The sequence below is a fragment of the Xiphophorus maculatus genome, chromosome 22 (genome assembly GCF_002775205.1).
Source record: "Xiphophorus maculatus strain JP 163 A chromosome 22, X_maculatus-5.0-male, whole genome shotgun sequence".
NCBI classification, from domain to species: Eukaryota; Metazoa; Chordata; class Actinopteri; order Cyprinodontiformes; family Poeciliidae; genus Xiphophorus; species Xiphophorus maculatus.
In genome coordinates, this window is record NC_036464.1 from 7,583,589 (window position 1) to 7,602,951 (window position 19,363).

The window sequence follows — 19,363 nt, forward strand, 5'->3', positions numbered from 1 at the left end:
TTCCTTTAAGTGTGGGGGGTTATGTAGAGCAAAACATGTGCTGCACTCGACAACTGCTCAAAACGACTGCACGACATTTTCCTGCCTTTTCCCCCTGTCCAATCTCTTAAAGACTGACCGCCTGACATGTCCTCCCAAAGGTGGGGTGAAGCGTCTTAGACCTAAGTGACTCACAAGGGTCGGCAGTGTCTTTCAAAGAGATCTGGAGATCAGAAGGAGCCATTAGGACAGTGTAACAGGAGAAAGATGCCCTCAGGCCCTCACCCTTCCCTACAGTTGATAGAAAATGGCGCTACTGCCTTTGGAGGGATGCATGATGCTCAACCCATGACACATTCCCACAGGGACAGAAAGTTAGTTGTTCCTTACTTGAGTAACTTCGCTGAGATACAGAGTGAAGCAGCATAATTAACTGTATAAAAGAGAATAGATGTATGTTTTATTGAAAATCTCTGAGCTTTCAACTTGCAGGCTTCAAAAAGGTCAGTTCTGTGGTTTAGCTGGCTTTGAAACCCAAAGCTGCAGGCCGCAAGCAGCCTTATGGGAGGCAATGAAAGGGACGTAACGGGGAGAGTGAGTTTAAGAACTGTCTTTGCTGGGCAGGAGGTAAAATGGTGGATCAAATGACCTCATTTCCACAGCCCTGGAATCCCATTTCACCTTATCTGTTCACCTGTTAACATTTTCACATATAAAGCTGTATTTAATAACTCCGAATGAGGAGTGCCTCACTGTGAGAGGCAGTCAGACACTTGGATTTAAATGTTTTACTTTTTTTAACATTAGTTTATAATCTGCAATATGGATATATACATTGTGGTAAGTATCTACATGTCATGGTGTACAGATGTGAAGGGGCATGTAACAAACCCAGTATATAACACAGGTTATATACTTTAGAATGGATTTTATCTTATTTTTTTGAATGACTACTTTTTACTTTTAATATACTGAAGTATGACATCACTTGAGTATAAATGTTGGGTACTCTACCCACCTCTGCTTATCAGAATCAGATTCAGAATCAGCTTTAATTGCTACGTTTATATGCAAAAACAAAGAATTTGACTTGGTGTGAGGATTTAGGTTTCTGTGTTGTTTTCAGGTTAATTTAGTCTGTGTTGATTGATCCCAGCTGTGTCTCGTGTTCCCTGATTTCTTCCTGTGTATTTAACCTCACCTGTGTCCCCTGCTCCCTGTCGGATACTTGTGTAATGTCAAGTCTTTGTTGTCATTGGTTCGGTGTAACTCCCAGTGCTACCAGTGTCTGCGTTTCCTTGTCTCATCGCTCACCTGTGCTGCCTGGATTCTGTTCATGTTTTTGATCATTATTAAACCATAATTTTTCACTACAAACTGGGTCCAGCCACATTCCAACCTCACCTCTCAACACAACTCATGACACATAGAAATTCATGACACTTTAAAAGATATTTTAAAATACTGAAAAAACTATGTGCATATATTAATATAAATGCACAAAACAATATTTTTTTCAAATATCACAAATATGCCCTTGTTTTCCGGTAGAGTAGCTGAGTGCTGGAGCTTTCAGGTGTTGGTATTAGCTGTTTTTAGGTTTAGTTTAGATGTTAGTTTTGTTTTCTGTAGCCCCATACTAACAAAAAACACAATTTGTGTCCAGGATGTGTGTGGTCTGTGTAGATGTTAGTTTTGTTTTTCCTGACCCTAGACCTGTAAAGTCCTCGATGGAGTTAAGGTCATATAGGTTAATTCTGAATACACAATCACTCTCATATTATAATTGTTAAAGGTTTTTAAAGAAAATTGCATGGTTTCCTGGTACATATATGGCAGGAACATGAAGCTATTCCAGAAATTCTACGTTGTATCCACCCCAAAACAATCCCAACAATTGATCAGCAAACTAATAAATACATAAAACCCAACAGAAATTGTTTTGTTAGCTGTTTTCTTTCCAACAAGAAGTTAAAGTAAGACTCAATCTGTGCCCGCAGTGTCTGGCTGTCATATGCACAGCTGCTCTGAGGGACTGACAGGAATTGTGAGAATGCAGAAACCAGCTTGACACTCTGACATGACCTTGATTTCCAGAAACTCACCATGCGCAGGTTTCTGCACCGAGATTATTTGGCATCACAAAAGATAAGTAGTTTATTTCGCCTCCACATCTCCGTGTATGTCGTATGTTCTCCACAGGATAAAGTCAATTTTATGTGCTGCTTTAGGAAGGCTTGGGCAAAATGTTGTGTAACAATATGTCAGATTTTTATTAGCTGTTTGGCCTTTTAGCTGAGGGCTTCCCGGACCATACATCATCCCCTGGCCCCTCCTTCCTGTCTGCAGCTGTCAGTGTGCCTCCTGGGCTGGTACCACAAAGAGCAATAACTGGAGAGAACGCACCACATCTAAGCACCCGCTCCCCCATCAAAACCTCACTCCCCTCACCCTTCCACCAAACAGCCAAATCCCCTTTGTCCTGAATTGTTGGTAAGCTTCTTGCATTTCTGTACCCTCCATGAGATGGAGGGATAAAGAGTTCAGGGTCCTGCTCAGATATCTGGCCCAGAAATTCAGAGTAAATTTTTCATGTGATTTTGAAATGTATTTACATCAGTAAATATGTGCAAAAGGTTTTTAGTTTTATCAGAGTAACATAATCTCACATGGAAAGATTTGTGAAACTTCAAATATTCAATTTTAGTCAATTTATTTACCGTTTAGCTGGGGGAATGCCACAATAAGAAATATTAATTTTTAGTACACTCACTGATGCTACAATATTGGACACCTCAAAATCCTGAAAAATAAAATATATTTTATATAATTTAGCACAAAATGTACAACTATGCGCTAAATTACTAATTCCCCTATCTTATGTAGAACTACACTTCTTTTCATTTTACTCAGAAGTTTGTTTCAGACCGGAAATGATGATAAATAAGACAAACTAAAAGGAGTAAAAATTTTTATTTTATCAAATAAATATGTTAAAATTAAAAGATCCCTTTAAACCTAAACCTGCCAGGGGAATGAATGATTCTGGACTTCACTAAACATGTGATTATGATAACTGATCACAATTGATTTCTCCTGGTCACTCTTCAAAATGTGAAAGACAATAGAACATCCAATTCAAGCGAGGCAGATGTGTGTTGATCTTCCTAAATCAGGAAATGGTTACAGGGAAATAGGTAGCTACTTGCCCAAACTTGTCCATTTCTACATCTAGACAAATAACTAATGTTTAAAACAGCGAATATTGTGAGAATCACGGCAGGATGAGGACTCACGTTTGTTTTGGCACCAAATACAGTAAGGAGAATGGTAAGGAAAGCATAAAAACATTTCCAAACCAAACAACTGCACCTTTGAATCACCAAGCTGCCATAACACCCATTATATACAATCTACGTTCCAACTGGATGCTTGAGAAACATGCCAAAAAACATCTTTCCCTGTCCAATCGTCACATGAACATGTCCAGTCTGCTGAACGATACAGAAACTTTAAATCACACCATTTTCAACTTTTCAGCGACAAATAATCCAAGTGTGTTTGACCTAAAGCAAAAAATGGATCTGTGGAAAAATACCTCATATTAAAAACTAAAGCATGGTAGAGGATATGTGATGCTGTGGGCTTGATTCTCTTCCAACAGCCTCAGAAACCTCATTAGAGTGCATTAGAGTCCAAAATTAATTTCTAGTATAAAATCTATTTCACGCTTTGTATTTCTGGATATGTTTTATATTCAGCAACAATTTCTCTTATCCCTCGACGGCTAAGCAGATGGTGTTCAGGTGCTGCAGATGAGCTCGGTGCACATCAAATGTCACATTCTGGCGATGACGAGTAAATCATATGCACGTATAGTGACAACATGCACTGTATGTATACTAATTACATCATAAAGCGTCAGATGTATCCATATGTGCGTACATCCTCCATTTGGTAGAACTGGCAAGGTCTTTGTGTTATGTAACCCATCTGGTGCTCTGCTGCAGGGAGCCGGGGGTTACCATCCACAGAGCCAGCTCTCCTGCTCGGCTACTTCAGGCTGATTAGCCTTAGATTGTGATGTTGTTCTTCCACTTTAGTTAGAAAATAATAAAAATGTAACTTTAGAGCTTACTGGTGGCAGCTCATCCAGTTGTGCTCTGGTCGTGTGAGGCCACGGAGCAGCAGATGCTTGCGCAGCAGCTCGTCTGACGCAGATCGCGGCTGGCAGCTCTTTCTGCAGCCAGCCTGACAGGTCACATCATTTACACACTGCAAAACAAACCCAAAAAAAAGCGCCTTCCTTTTTTTCATCACTTTGAAATGACCTGGAGGTATTTCAATGCTGCAATAAATAAATAAATAAATAAAACTAACATGTTTGCCAGAGGGTGTTGTCTATTTAAAGCTTCAGCACAGCTGTCAGGCTCCGGGCTCTCGCAGAATCGGCGCTCCACACGCAGCGAGTCGATACGATCAACACATTACGGGTCGCAAAGAGGCGACCTTTTCTGCAGGTTTGACAACAAATTCTCCTCTGCGGTTTTAAACCCTCCACTTAGCTCCGCTACAAATCCTTTATAAAACAAGAAATAAACCCTTAATTCACTGTTGCCACTTATCCTGCGGTGTAATCTGATGGAACATGGAAACACATTTCGGGGGGGTGGGCAACACAAAATCTCTACAACCGCAGTTAAGCTTATTTACTTGTAAGCAGAGAATGTGAAAACAACAATCGAGTTTTATGATCAGGATGAAAACCTTCGCAGGAGCAAAAACTGTTTATATAATTTTATACTAGAGAGAACCTGATTGTTGAGAGAAGTGTATGTTTACAGTTCACCGCAAAAGTATTTACACCACTTATACTTTTCAAAATTTTGTCATGTTTCGTAGTTTGTTTTTAGTGGTGCTTAAATGATAGACTAACAAAAGATGTGAAATAGAGAAAAAATACATTCCTTTTCAAAATCACTCCTTTTTACTGATATCACCAAATGAAATCTAGTACAGGATTAGATTATGAGATAATATCCTAAAGTAAAATACTACACATCACCCTGAACACAAAATCTCCACTAAAACTGAAACATGGTGGTGGTATGTTTTTTTTTTTCTTTTCAGGTACAGGAAAACCTTTCTGGCTGGAATACAAATACACACCACAGTTTTTAATTGCAAAAAGACAGAAAATTTGCACTTTTAAATCTCTACCTTGTGCTAGTCTAAAACATAAATGCCCAACACTGTTGTGTGATATCAAATAGTTAGAATAATATTGCTGTGAATAGAATTAGCATGCCAGTAATGAGAGTTTAAAACAATCCAACAAGACTAAAATATCACTGGTCTGCAGGATTTTAATGCATCATAGAATATTTTTCCAAATATTTTATGCAAGCAGTCTTTTGTGAATGTGATTTAGCGCACCTTGATACTGGGATGGTTCTGATTCTGTCCAGTAGATCTAAATTTGTTGTGATAATGTGACAAAAATTGGAAATGTTGTGCAGGTATCAATACTGTTGCAAGGTGCTGCATATTTGCTTCTATTCGTTTGTGGTGGCGGGTGAATAGAGTGCACATCGTTGCACAATTAAATATTGATTGATACTCCGTGAGCAAAAGCTCAACACAAGGCAGGGCTTCTGTCGGGAAGAATTAATAGAATCACCAGGGTCATCGCTTTGTGTGCTCCTTTATTGAAAGAAAACATCGGCTGTGATCATGGAAAACTTGAGAATAAAAAACTGAATAAGCAACAAACAGAAAACTAACTGAATATATTCCCAGTTGTGTTCCATCTCACAGTCAATTATTAAGCATGTAATCCATTTTGTTAAGAGAAACAAAACAAATGATTATTTACATTAAACACATGCATGTGGCACAACAACTCTTCCACCCTCTCATCTTGCTGCAGAGTACAGTAGGTCACAACACCATTGTTAACCATGAACAGACTTACTTAACAGCCGGCTTGTGTGAAGCATATATGCACAGACACATGAGAACATTGACGTCAGCACAAACTGCAGGAAGATGTCCTTTCACTGGTTCTGGCTTCTGTGTTTTAAACACTCTTGTAGGGTTGATACAATATCCTGCAGAAGAGCGTTTCTGTTCTCCTTTGACACCTAGACAAGAAAAACGAGAGTGGAAAAAACAATTAATATGACAAACACGGTTAGTCTGAGCAGAGGGAGAAAGCATACTATACAAATATCCATCAAGGAAATGAGACAACATTCTGCCTAGAGATGATCAAGCTGACACACAAGCACAAAGCAGCGACGTGGAAGGAAATGAGAGAACGCTTTCAACATTTCTTACAAATAAAAATCTTCAATTTGAAAACCAAAAAAACAAATCAATTGCAGCCAATTTGTACCAGAAGACAGCTAATTAGTAAAGAAAATCCACCTGCGTGGAATTTAATCTCAGTAGTACACCAATACATGGTGGTGGCAGCATCATGATGAGGGGATGCTTTCCTTCAGCAGGGACACAGAAGTTGGGACCAGTAAATGGAGCTAAATACAGAACAATCCTGGAGGAAAACCAGTTAGAGGCCTCAACATTTTCCTGTTTCACCATTCCCAGGGAAACATGGTGGTGAAAGCATCATGCTGCGGGGATGCAGTTCTTCGGCAGGAACACAGAAGCTGGTCAGAGCTCGTGGGAGTTTGAGGAAACCTAATACAGGACAATCCTGGAGGAAAACTTGTCAGAGGGCAGAAAAGACTTCAGACTGATGCGGATTAGATCAAATCCTACCCATGAGGAAAAATGGTGTAGTCAAATCCCAGACCGAAATCCAACTGAGAATCTGTGCAAAGACTTGAAAATGTATTTTCCATCCAATCTGATTGATAAGATTTTTATTTGGACAAAAAAAAAAACATAAACATGAAATAAAATCATTAAAGTTTGTGGTTTAACAAAACAATGAGACAAAGTTGAAGAAGTAAAACTGTCGCTATAAGACACTGTTCTCCTATCATGTCCACTATAAACCTCTTTACTGTCTCATAACCTGATTTGGTCTAACACAATGACTGCCACAGTACAGTGAATACTTTGCATGACAATGTCTGTAACTGAGTCCCCCGTTAGAAATTATTTTGACATTTGAGACACCCCTTTGTTGTTGAATCAGTCACGCATGATTTAGATTTAATCCGACTGCGACTGAGAGAGATAATGCAGGGTCAACCCTCCTGCCCTCCTAACACTAAGGGGATACAGTGTAAACACTGTCCTGTTGCTATTAGGGGAATTAACAATTCAGACACTGACCCAAATAGCTCCTTTTCTTTATGTTTTTAAACCAGTGAGCCAAAGAAGTGATATTTTTACTTACAGTGAAGACCTTGACATCCCTCCTGCTCCGGACCTCCTCCACCAGACCGAGTGGTTTACCTTTGGGGACAGGGATGGTCCCCAGGATTGTGCAAGATGAACCGTCTAAAGTCTGCCTCACCGCTCTGATGAAGGCCTGACTAAAAAGCTCCATTTTGCCGATCTCGTCGATGATGAACACCTTCCTGCTGTCCCCGTCTGCTGCCCCCGCCTGCAGACACGAGACCAGGAAATGAAAATTCACTGAGTGCAAAAACATGATCTTAATACTTGTCATAATAAATTTGGTGACTTATGATGTTTCTGCAGTCAATTATCCACTTGTTTTGTTTTAAAAATCTTTCATACTGGACGCTGAATTGTAGCAACCAAAATGATTTACAGTTAAATCACAAAATAGACGAGGCAACAGCTGGGATCCCTTAAAACTTTAGGACAAAAAATGTTAAAAACAGAGCAGGAACACAACAAGAAATAAAATTTTCTAAGTGAATTATTAATCATAGTTAGCATCAGTTATTTTACCCTGAGAATTAACTAAGTGAGCAACTGGAAATTTTGAAGTACAAAAGCCGACCCTTCTTTTGCAACACTTGCAAAAGTGTTGAAATCTTTTGAACATTTTCAAATTTTACAACCTGAAACTTCAATAAGTTTTATAAAAATGTTATGTGGCAGACAAAAAAAAACGTCATAATTGTGATTACAAATAATAAAAACCTGCAAAGCCTGGCAAACATTTGTATTCAACCCCACTTTTAACTTTTAGTTTCTCTACAACTCACCACTTACCTGATTGCTCTGTTTGTTTCAATTTGTTCTTGAATGTTCTCCAACATTCAGATATCTTCCAGATAAATCCTTAGATATCTTCACAAAACAGATGGATTTATACTTAATTAAATTACAAATGAGTGTAATGAACTTACTAATCAGGAAACTCTTAAATTTACTCAGAAAATATGCCCACCAGACTTTTCAGATTTCTATTTGTAAAAAAAAAAAAAAAATTTTTCGTCCAATCAAAAATTATGCTTTTACTTAGCGTTTTATTGTATCAAATCCAAACAAAAAAATTTAAGTTAGTGGCTACAGCACAAAAAATATTCAAAGGTTCAAGGGTTATGAATATGAAAGTGGAAGGTAATGTATATCGGCACTAAAATCAACTTTAGATCTTAATTTACCTATAAAAATTGATGCCTACAGCATGTTTACATGACTTTGACAATGTTTGGGAGTCCCAATGAGCCACAGTGATTGCACATAGAGTACAAAGGAAGATGAAAGTGAACCGTGTGACGCCATGCCACAGACACCTTCTCTTAACATGTGTAGGCGTCACTCCAGGCTCACTTTACATGCGGGATTAATCACGGTCAGTGACAGCCAGACGGCACCAGCAACACTAAAAATGTCACTGTGGAATTTACATGCTTGCAAGCTTCAAATTATTCCATCAATTGTGAGGGAAATCAAAGGTTTGATGATTTAGAAGTGGGGAGGAGGAGGGTCTCATTTAAAAGATGAGTTTACAGGCCATGTGCTGCAGTCTTACATGTCTGAAGAGGGGAAGGGCCAGGCTTTCAAATGAAGGCAAATCAACCACATACTGTCCCACAGTGTACTCCCGTCTGCCGTGAGATGTGCCGGCTCCTTCTCTGCAAGACAAAATGAGGCGTGGGAGAATCAAAACGATGGGATGAAAAAGGCGGGCAGCTTGATAAGGGCGCTGTGGGTAAAACCTCCACCTGATTCTGGACAGGTGGCCCCTCTCTCCTGCAAGTGTGACGACATCAAAGCCGACCCTTCTGCCTCCCTCCCTGACCTCTTCTGTGTAAAATCCTTCCAGTCCCACTCCGGATGACACTAAAGCTTCACAGGCTTTTTGGACCAGAGTGGTTTTTCCCACACCTGTGGGTAAAAGAATAGACCTGGTATAAAAACATAGTAATAACATGATTCTACAAGATGTTTGTGACCATATAGGGTCTTGAATTTTTCTATATTTTTATATATTATTGGGAATTTAAGTACCAGCACACACAGTAGTGCTAAATTGTGAAACACGGCTAAAATACTTTGGAAAAAACTAAAAAACTTAGAGCCCAGTGCACTAAAAACCTCATGGTTTTTCCACCAAATATTGATTTCTGAACTCTTCCTGAGTAAAAACATTAGTATTGTTGTTTCTAAATGAATATGAACTTGTTTTCTTTGCATTATTTGAGGTATTAAAGTATTGCATCTTTTTTGTTATTTTGACCATTTCTTGTTTTCTGCAAATAAATACTACATTTTTGCTTGGAATTTCAGAGACATGTTGTCAGTAGTTCATAGAATAAAAGAACAATGTTCATTTTACTCAAACATAGACCTATAAGAAGTAACATCAGAGAAACTCACCATTTTAAGTGGTCCCTTAATTTTTTCCATAACTGTATGTAACATGTTTATAAAGTGTGGCATGAATTAGTATTTCATGACAGCCTATTAGGGTCGCTGTACATAAAAAAGGAGGAGTACATTTCCGTAAAAAATCTAATTAGTGTTAATTTCCTAGTCAGAAATTTGCTAGAAAAAAACTCTTATAGAAAACATTTTTATAGACAATTTCTATGATTAATCTCAAATGATCTAAGTTTATTCCAGCATTTTTTTTAACTTTTCAAACTCAAAAATTTCCAAAAAATTTCTGAGATTAATCTCAAATTTTCTGAATTTTGTGTTGTTTGGCCATCATAGTATTCAGTCCCTTTTGCTCTGACAACCCTAAACAAAATCCAGTGCAGCTCATTGCCTCAAAAAGTCACCTAGTTAATTATTACAAAACAAGAAACTAGACATGACTGGTAATTTATGTAAATCGTTTTAAAAGTGTGTTTACAACTAAAAATAGTAGCTTTAACACGTATTGAATTACTTACAATGAGGGACCACAATATTAACGAATAATCATACAATACATTTGAATTTGTGTTCAAATGAGGCTCGTTTGTCAGATTAAAAGTACCTTTTGGAAATAACCTTTAAACATGCATTTCATTATGTTGACGCAAATTTCTGTACTAAAACTGTTTTTTTCTATTAATCTAATAATGTATTCTAACTTCAAATGTACGATCAAAAACAATCAAAATTAACAGAAATGTGATGCATCAGTCTGTGTGTAATTTATTGATGGAGTTGCTGAAATAAATATACATTTCAATAATATTCAAATTCATTCAGACTGTATGTCTAAGAACTGAACAGCTAAAACGAGCTAATTAACAACATTAGGAGCGTTATTTAGAGTAACTCCGTCGGGCTGTGGAGTTAGAATAACTTTCTGATTCATGATGACTGACGGAAACACTCGGTGTTTTTATTTACCTGGAGGTCCGGTCAGAAAAACGTGTTTGAACATAGTAGAGGTTTCACCATGCACAGTGCAGCTGCTACAGACGCGCTTCCGTACACAGAGAATCCACGCATGCGCACTGCGTGTTCAACTTGACACCACCTAATAATAACACAAGCGTGAAACGGAAAACTTAAGTTCTCCAGGAGCTGATCATAATATCTGCTTTAATATTGAAAAATGGTGTAATGAGAAAGTCAAAATATAAAGAACTGTGCAAGACCTGGTATTTTAAAGACTAAAATAAATAATGAAGTTATTGTGTGATACATACAGTATATGTGTTTGTTAATAGCAAAATAAAATGTAGGCGGAAGAAATACTTTAGACATTTTGTTGTACAAAACTCAAGAAATTAATACTTACAGTAATTTTTTATATGTTAGAACAAGTTGAAGTACTTCCAATGACAATGAATTTACATTATTTTACTCGAGAGTAGCAATACTTCATATTACTATATAATTAGTTAAAACTCACTTCTGCTGTTTAGTAATTGTGACTAACACAAGTAAGTAAGCAGTAATAATTCATTAGTTAATAAATTAACCAGAGTTAATTATGCAGTTATGATAAATAGCAAAACCAAACAGAAGTGCTACTCTTGTCTGCTGTAAAGTCCATAAGGAGAATATAAGACATGCTAATATGAAGAGGGATTTTTCATCTTTGCTTAGAAAAATAACCTTTCATAGTTGTGATTCTGCTGTAACCTATACATAAATGTATAAACAAAGAAAGCAGAAAATGGTCACAAAAACTGATCTTTATTCAAAATGTGTGAAGCATAATACAACATATTTTCCTCTTCAAGGGGAAACGGTATGCTTTTGGTCACCATGTCGGTGTCTACATGCTTTTTCACATTGTGTACCCTGGGAGTTTGCTGGCTACAAGTTCAGAGATATGTTGGTACTCCTTTCTGAAATCCAGTGATCCAACCTCATCCTCCACTTCCTGAGCTTCAAAAGAAGATGTGGATTGTGCTGAAAATCCTCCAACATGGCTACGGTTCCTGGGTGATTTTTTCTTTTCATTTCTTGATACTAAAACACTTTCAGCACAAAAGCTTTGCTCCATTTTGTCACTTGCATTCACTTGGTTTCTGGAGCAGACAGTTTGTGAGGAAGATGGCTTCTCCATGTCGCAACTATCTGAGGAAAAACTGAGAGCCGAGGAGCGGGTGCGAGGTTGGATGATGTGTGTGCCCATCAGAACTTGGTGAGGGGATTTGATCGGTACTGGGTGGTGATCGGGTCTTTTAAGGAAACCTTCAGATCTTGGATTAGAAATGCAGGAATCAGAACTGACAGGAGACTTTGGAGTGTTGGCTACTGAGGATTCATTACTGGATTCAAGACTGTCAAAGTCGTCTGCATAGTTTGCATCATTTTTATTATTACTGCACTCTGAAAACAAAGACTCTGGACTGTTGCTCCTGCTGCTTTGCCTCTGTTTGAGATCAGGGACTGAAACTCTGAATTTGTCCCAGTCAGACTGAGAATCTGACTGATCCAGCTCGGTGTGATGCTTGTTCTTGTCTTTGCTCAGAGGAGCGCTGTCACTGTGCACACTGGGATTGGGGCTGGGAATGCATTTCAGCTCTTTCAGTGGATGAAAATCTTCAGAATCTCCTTGTGCACGACCGTCTTGGGCACCCTGCTGAGTTTTTGCTTTCAGAGTGACTGTTTCTCCTAGTGCAGAGTCAACAGTGAGACTCTGCATCACTGTCTCGATGTTTTCATCTAAGTTAGAGATTGTTTTGGACTTTATAGTTTTAGAGTTTGACTTTTCCTTTTCTTTAGCCATCCTTGACTGTGTTCCACTCTTCCGTAACTCCATGCATTCACGTTTGTTCACTTTGAGAGGAGAAATTTGCTTTAGCCTTAAATTGAATGTTTTAGTTGTTCCATACATGAGCTTCTTCCTTTGAGTTTTCCTGGATTTTAAGGGCTCTTTTTGGTTGTCTTTCCTCTTCACAGGGTAAACTATGGGTGTAGAGCAATTTCTGGGAGGAGGTAAAGGGTTTAAATTAATGTCAGAGAGATTTGTAGTTTTGTACAGGGACTGAGTTCGTGGTGAGTTTCTGTGATCGTCTGTAACCGGCCTGGTAATTCGATCCGGACTGGGATAAACAGTCAACTGTGACAGTTCAGCAACAAGAGCATTTAAAAGTGGGAGCTGCTGTAAAGCTTCCCTGAGGATATTTGTGTTGTCACTTGTTTCTTGGTGGCTTGGTGTTTTTGTAGCACGAGACATTTTCTGGTGTACCGCTTTGGAAACCGAATCTTCAACTTTCTTTTTATGCCCCTCATCCTCACAGATGGAATCTTCAAATGTAAAAGCTTCAGTACATAGATTGAGTAATCTGTAATCCTGATTTTCATTCCCAATTTTTGCTTGGGCGGTGTTACGATAGTAAAGATGAGGGGGGCAGAATGCAGCTAAATCCTCCTCAATAGTGTTAGTTTGACCTTCAGCACAATCATCTTCCTTATACTCATCTACTAGGAACGTTGAATCTCCTGCATCATTACTATGGATGCTAAACTCTGACTTGCTCCCTGTGGGAGAACACATGCTCCCTGATTTCATTTTCTCCTTGAAATGTTCTTGGTCTTGACCTCCTGGGGTACTTGTGCGTTTATACCCCCTCCCCTCTGTGATGTGTGGCAGTAAACTTGCTCCCAGACACAAAAGCTTATAACTCAGGGATATTGCTCCGATCTTCTCCCCGGAAAGGTTGCATATAGCAACGACTCCCTTCCCTGTGTGAGCAGAGGGACTGGAAAGCAGCTTGATTCTGTCCATGGCTTCAGCCAGAGATATCAGAGAGGAGCCAACCAATCTGGGGCTGCTATCCTCACTTACATCCAGCACCATGGCGTACAGGGGGGTGGCAGACAGATGGACGTGCAGAGAGTCCAGGTTCATTTTGAAGAAACAACACTTGCCTCTGTTAAAGGCGAACTCACGCTGTCCGTCCGGCTGCTTTCGCGCAGGCTGGTTAGAGCCAACACTCTCGGATCGGTGCTGATAAATTAGCAGCGTTGGGAAATCCAGTAACCGCACACCGAGAGCTATTCTGTCGGGGACTTTGCAGAGTTTCTCGAGTCGGATATAATCCACTAACAGCTCCAATGAAAACAGAGTCTCGGGATTGTCCAACGACATCATAAAAACTGCGTGTTTTACGGCAATAACAAGTTGCTAACCAAACAAACTAGGCGCTAATCCGCTAGCGCTTCCGGCGGCTACCATGGAAACCAAGAATAGTCGAAGAAACATGACGTCATCACGAGACGCAGATATCTGGGAAATGTAGTCAAGAAAAAATAAAGTATATCATTTATTTTCTATAAATATATTATTTCATACGACAGTTTTCGAGTGAAGATTTACTTAAAAGTATTTTTTATTGTCTTAAGTAAAATTTTAAAAAACAAAGTTGTAGGAATTCAGCAAAACAAAAAGTCGTGTGTTTTCTTTTTTAAAACAAGGTGCAATTTGTTGCTCACGTCCTCAAAGTAAAAGCCTTTTCAAGCCTCCTTTTTGATTTATCTTCAGCTTTCAGTCTTCTTTGACAAGATCACATCAGCACCTCACATCATAACTTAATATCTGTCCACTCTACTTTATAAATGTTCACCAGACCTATCAGGACATCTTCTGTCCACTTCTCTTACTGGACTTGATGGGTGAAAAAAGAAATTCCTCTTCATTTTGTACTTTTTTGCAAAACTGACAGGTGCTTCACAAAAGTCTACCATGTTTTACTGTGAGCATATTATTATTTTGGTGCAAACAGTTTTTGAAAGTATGGTTTAAATGTTAGAACTATTTCAGACTGTAGCACTTCCTCCACAAAAGTTTGAGGAGATTTTTGCCAGGCCTGGATGTTTCCTTTGGAAGAAATTATCTGTTTTCCAACTTAGCCTATAGACAGATTTTGTCACCGAGATCCCATATTTTCTCCAGTTATTGACAACTGCTGTATGGATAATGCCGTAAATATTTTGGTATTCTTCTGATGGCTGATACTTTTCTGCTATGAAATTATTTTGATCTTTGTAAAATCTCTGCAAATTAAAGGATGCAAAGGAATGAATGTCTGGGAAGTTATACGAGTAAAGTTGAGCATATTCAATAAAGCTGTTCAATAGAAGAAGACCAGATGTCTTCTTGAACTGAATCAAAACAATCTTTTTGGATCTATTAAACTTACTTTTCATTTTCCAGTTTTTTTTTTATTGGCTGTAAGTACATCTGTAGTATTTATTCAAATATTAAAAGTTATATTTTCATTACCCATAAGCAGGAAAATCAGAATAATTGACAAAATAAAGGCTTGCGAACATCAATCTCTTTGTAATTAATCTGAAATGTGGTTCACTGAGAGAACTGAGTTACTAAAGTAAATCAACTTTTCAATAATAGTTTAAATATTACAATATTGTGCATCCTTTTAAAATAATGTGCCATTTTTCTACATAGTCCTTGCATCAAATCAAAAACAGCAATATGAGGATTTCTATTTATTCGGTTAGTTTGTTGGAGCAACTTTCCTTCACTTCACCAGATGGTGACACTGTGGAGCTTACACAAAATCAAACATCCAGACAACATTACTTTGTTTACATGACGGCCTCATTGTTTGCATTTAGTCTGAAGTGTGGCATTAGTCCCCATCAATATCAGCCTACATATGTGTAGAATAATAACACAGAGGACCTCTGGATGAGTTTTTCCCAACGTGGGTGTGGGCGGAGTCTTGCCCCCTCGTTGAGTGTTGTCATCGCAGAGATAGGTGCTGGAGTGGATGGATATCGCTATGGTCCGTGTTACTTCAGTCTGGAGGCTGGGACTGAAAGTGGGAGATGTTGGAGAGGCTGCGGCTGCCCCTGCTGGTTTCTCCCACCTCTAGGATAACTAACCCGGGTTAAAAACGGAGACAGGACGCTGCCCGCACTATAAGGTAAGCTCTGACTGTCCTTTTCTAGTTCTGAAACCACCAGTAAAGTGGGGAAAAGTGGACTCTGTAGGTGAAAGTAAGGAGCGAAATGGTAAGAGAGTGCAGCGGAACTGGTGTAACGGTGGACACAAAGGATAAAGTTGCGCTGAGACGCTGAAGCTGTTGTAGTGTTGGCGACAAAAATCAAAAATAACAAACGGACACCATGTTTAAACTCTCGTCTATCTATAACCTGTATATTTGTGAGCACGGCTTATTATAGGTCAGTCAAACTTGATCTCTGTTTGGTGGTTTATTGAGACACATGGAAGGACACGAAGGCCCAGAACAAATTATTTCCTTGATTGTATTATATTAAATGTTGACATTTGTTGATGGAGCCAGAAGCGTGCGCGCGTGCGTGCTTGCGCGCGCCTGAGCATTTTTTTTGAATGAATTTATTTGGTGTATTTCTCCCATGAAAGCGGTAGGGGGCGACAAAGCCGTCATTCACCACCTGGTTTTGTTCTTAAAAAGACAACTCCACATCTCCATTCACACAGGTCGTGTTTAATTTTGCTCTGAATTTTGTTTTTGTTATATATTTGTTAAAAATGATTATGTAGTTGCATTGGTTTTGTCCTAAGTGGATATTGCATGTTTTTATCTATTTCTTGCCTGTATGTTCAGACAAAGAACACTTTCCCCTAACGTCACGTTTGTTTGGATTCTCCACAAATAAAAACCGACAGTCTGCATGTACAATTCATATACAATCTCGCTTTACAGCTGGCTCCTTCTGGAGCCCATTCAACTCAGACTCGCTGCACGGTGTTCCCCTCTGGGAGATTAAGTCAAATATTGTTTGTCTTCCAGCTCCATATCTTTTGCTGTCTTCCTGCAGGAAGTTTAGCCTTTACACTAACAAAAAAATTCCCAATAAAAGGGGAAATAAAGAGGCCCCATCTCCATCTGGAGGAAAGCAGTCAGTTTTAATCTAAGATTTCTTTGCTTAATTTTCATTCCTTTGATTTATTTCCCCTTTTTTTCGCACAGATTTAGCAGAGTTCTCTCTATTTCTCCTGGAGAGCTCAGATCAATGTGAGAGCAATATTTTTCACAGGGTTTAATGTCTGGGAAAGATTAGTTTTCTGTGGGGCTGTGCTGAGTTAAGTATAGGCACAGGAGTGTTTTAATATCGCTAAAGCCTCTCTGTAGCCTGGAATAGCGTTCAACATTTCTTTTCCTTTGACTCTAGAAATGGACTGGCTGAACTCCAGCTACCGCAAGTTTGCTTCTTAGGGAGGCAATATTTCAAATGACTGTTAACCCAAATGGCTGTAAGTACATCTGTAGTGAGGTGTGAGGAAATCTGCTGTTACTGTGGATGAAACTTTACCCACATACACATTGATTTAAATCACTGTACTTGGGCCTATGTTTTGTTTTGTTTTTTTAAACTGGGATTTAGATGCCTGTGTTTTGTCAACTACACTGAAGGGAATATCAGAATAAGAGGGTTTGTATAAGAATTGGAACCTTTTATGAGTCCCTGAGGGAAATGTTGTTCTTATAGTTGCTCAGTATAAATGTACATATGAGGAATCAGAAAAACAGTAGGAGCTGCTCAGTGGTAGCATTGTTGCCAGTGTGGTGTCTTTCTCCATGGAGCTTGGATGCTCTCTTAGTGTAAGTGTGGGATCTCTCCAGGTACTCTGGCGTTCTCCCACAGCTTAAAAGCATCACTGTTTGGTTAATTGGTCTCTCTAAATTGTCTTTAGGTATGAGTGTGAGCATAAAGGTTTGTCTTTTCTAAAGCAAGCTCATAGAACTGCAGCAAAGACTGATTACCATGGGTCTATAGGATAACTGATTTGTAGTGTAGCTTTCTGAATTCTGCTGGGTGTTTGTCTGCAATTGTACTTTTGTTTGATGAGAATCTCCACATGGGATGAATAAATGGAAAAAGCCCCTTATAGATACTTTTAAGAACGGTGGTGGATCTATGATGCTATGTGTCTCCTAAGGCTAGAATGCATAAACTTTTGAAATGCAAGATTTTAAATAAAAATCTGCTGGGCCTCTTATGGTGCGTTCGCACCAAATGCGTTTTGAGCATCAGGCACGTCTGGTTTACATTCAGAGCCTATGTGGAGGTGGGTCGAGGGCCGTGGAGGCACGTTTCGAATATGTAGCGCCGCGGCGAGATTTTAACCGTTTTAAGCAGTTGCCCCATCCAATGCGTCCAACACACGCATCTGACGTGCCCTCAATGCGCCTCCACATAAACTTTGAATGTAAACCAGACGCCCGAAATGCTGGTCTTTATTCAAAGTGTACATACATTGAACTTGAAGCATCAGATGCATTTTTACACACGCAACGCGTTTGGTGTGAACGCACCATAATGGAAATTTGAAAATGAGTAATTATTAGGTCTTTCAGCAGAAAAAGGATCAGACACATATGGTCATATAAACATAGAAATGGTTCATCAGACACTAAATAATTCACTTCGATACCCATCTCAGTCATCCCCATACCTTAATCCTATAGAAAATCTGTATCTGATCCTAAGTAAAGAGTCCATAAGGGAGGAGCCACGGCCAGAGACTGTGCAAAGAAGAATAATCCACAGCAATGTGTGATCCAGTCTCGTAAAATCCTACATAAGAGAAGCCAAAGTGCTACCTGATATGCCTCTTCACCAGAGGTATCCACTGTGGAATTGGTTCAAGAAAATAAAATAATAAAGACAAGAGTTTGTGCAATGTGGAATAAAAAATGCAGTTTCAGGAAACCCATCTCTCTAGCTGGCAGCAGCTAGAAAGAGACTTACTCAGCAGCCTCGGTAATGGCAGTGACATGGTTAGGTCTTTCAGTCTTCGCCTCAATAGAGATTTTCTGCATTTTGCCATTAACAAGGTGCACAGGGGGCTTTGAAGAAGAAATATGTTTTCATCTATTTCTAATAACACCTTCTTCATCACGAACTAGACAATGGGCGATTGAGGCAGACAGATATGTCTTCAGAAATAAATAATGTGCACAGTGTGTTCTCAGCTGAACAATAAGCCACCTGTCAGGTTTGGACCAGAAACGGCTTCCCGGGACAGGCCTGCAGGCCATATCCAGTTGTTATCATTGCTGAGCTGCTTAGGGTGTCTCCTGGTTTGTGGCCTTGGAGACGCCCTGCTAGAGTTACAGCTTCTATCTTTGGTTTGGGAGAAAGAGGTGGTTGTGAAATGTGTTACTACCATACACAGATTACTTAAGCTTGTGGCCGATTTTATTGTTCTGGCTTCCCTCCTGTTTGTGTGTATTCCCACGGTGCTTTCCTGCTGCTGGGATGACTAGTTATGATTTTGGGCTAAATCGGAAAAAAGCCGTTAAAGGTCCAGGGTTCGGACCACAGGGGTGTTGCGTTTTTTTAATGTCATTATAAACCAGGGAAGCCAGCCAAAGCTTGTGGCAGGCGAATTTCTGACAGATCCCACATCCCATGCATGTGACGAGGATCAGGCGAACCTGGTCTGGTGTGTGCCAGCTGACTGGCTGTGAGTGTCTGGTGAGCAGACAGCCACAATAGACCACCCCCCTCTTCTACCTCCTCCAACCAAATCCTGTTGCATCAAAACCAACCAACCAGCGGACAGGGGGGG

The 19,363-nt window shown here is 39.3% G+C and overlaps 3 protein-coding genes across 9 annotated transcripts in view; 1 reads left to right on the forward strand and 2 right to left on the reverse strand.

Annotated features, from left to right (window-relative positions):
• Positions 1–5,667: 5,667 nt before the first annotated feature.
• On the reverse strand, positions 5,668–10,810 carry ntpcr (nucleoside-triphosphatase, cancer-related). The gene is made up of 5 exons (XM_005795130.3): positions 10,723–10,810; positions 9,099–9,261; positions 8,906–9,008; positions 7,349–7,558; positions 5,668–6,122 (listed from the first exon to the last, which is right to left on the reverse strand). Exons 1-5 carry the CDS (start codon positions 10,754–10,756, stop codon positions 6,036–6,038), a joined length of 597 nt encoding a protein of 198 aa, XP_005795187.1. The 5' UTR covers positions 10,757–10,810; the 3' UTR covers positions 5,668–6,035.
• A 695-nt stretch (positions 10,811–11,505) lies between these two features.
• On the reverse strand, positions 11,506–14,013 carry map10 (microtubule associated protein 10). The gene has a single exon (XM_005795228.3). The coding sequence runs from the start codon at positions 13,925–13,927 to the stop codon at positions 11,612–11,614; it is 2,316 nt and encodes a 771-aa protein (XP_005795285.2). The 5' UTR covers positions 13,928–14,013; the 3' UTR covers positions 11,506–11,611.
• Positions 14,014–15,552: 1,539 nt separating this feature from the next.
• Positions 15,553–19,363, forward strand: part of sipa1l2 (signal induced proliferation associated 1 like 2) — a 116,002-nt gene continuing 112,191 nt past the window's right edge. For all 7 annotated transcript variants that reach the window (XM_023327308.1, XM_023327309.1, XM_023327311.1 and 4 more), the window contains exon 1: positions 15,553–15,725. The gene's annotated coding sequence lies outside the window, so the exon portion shown is untranslated. The remainder of the gene's footprint in view (positions 15,726–19,363) is intronic.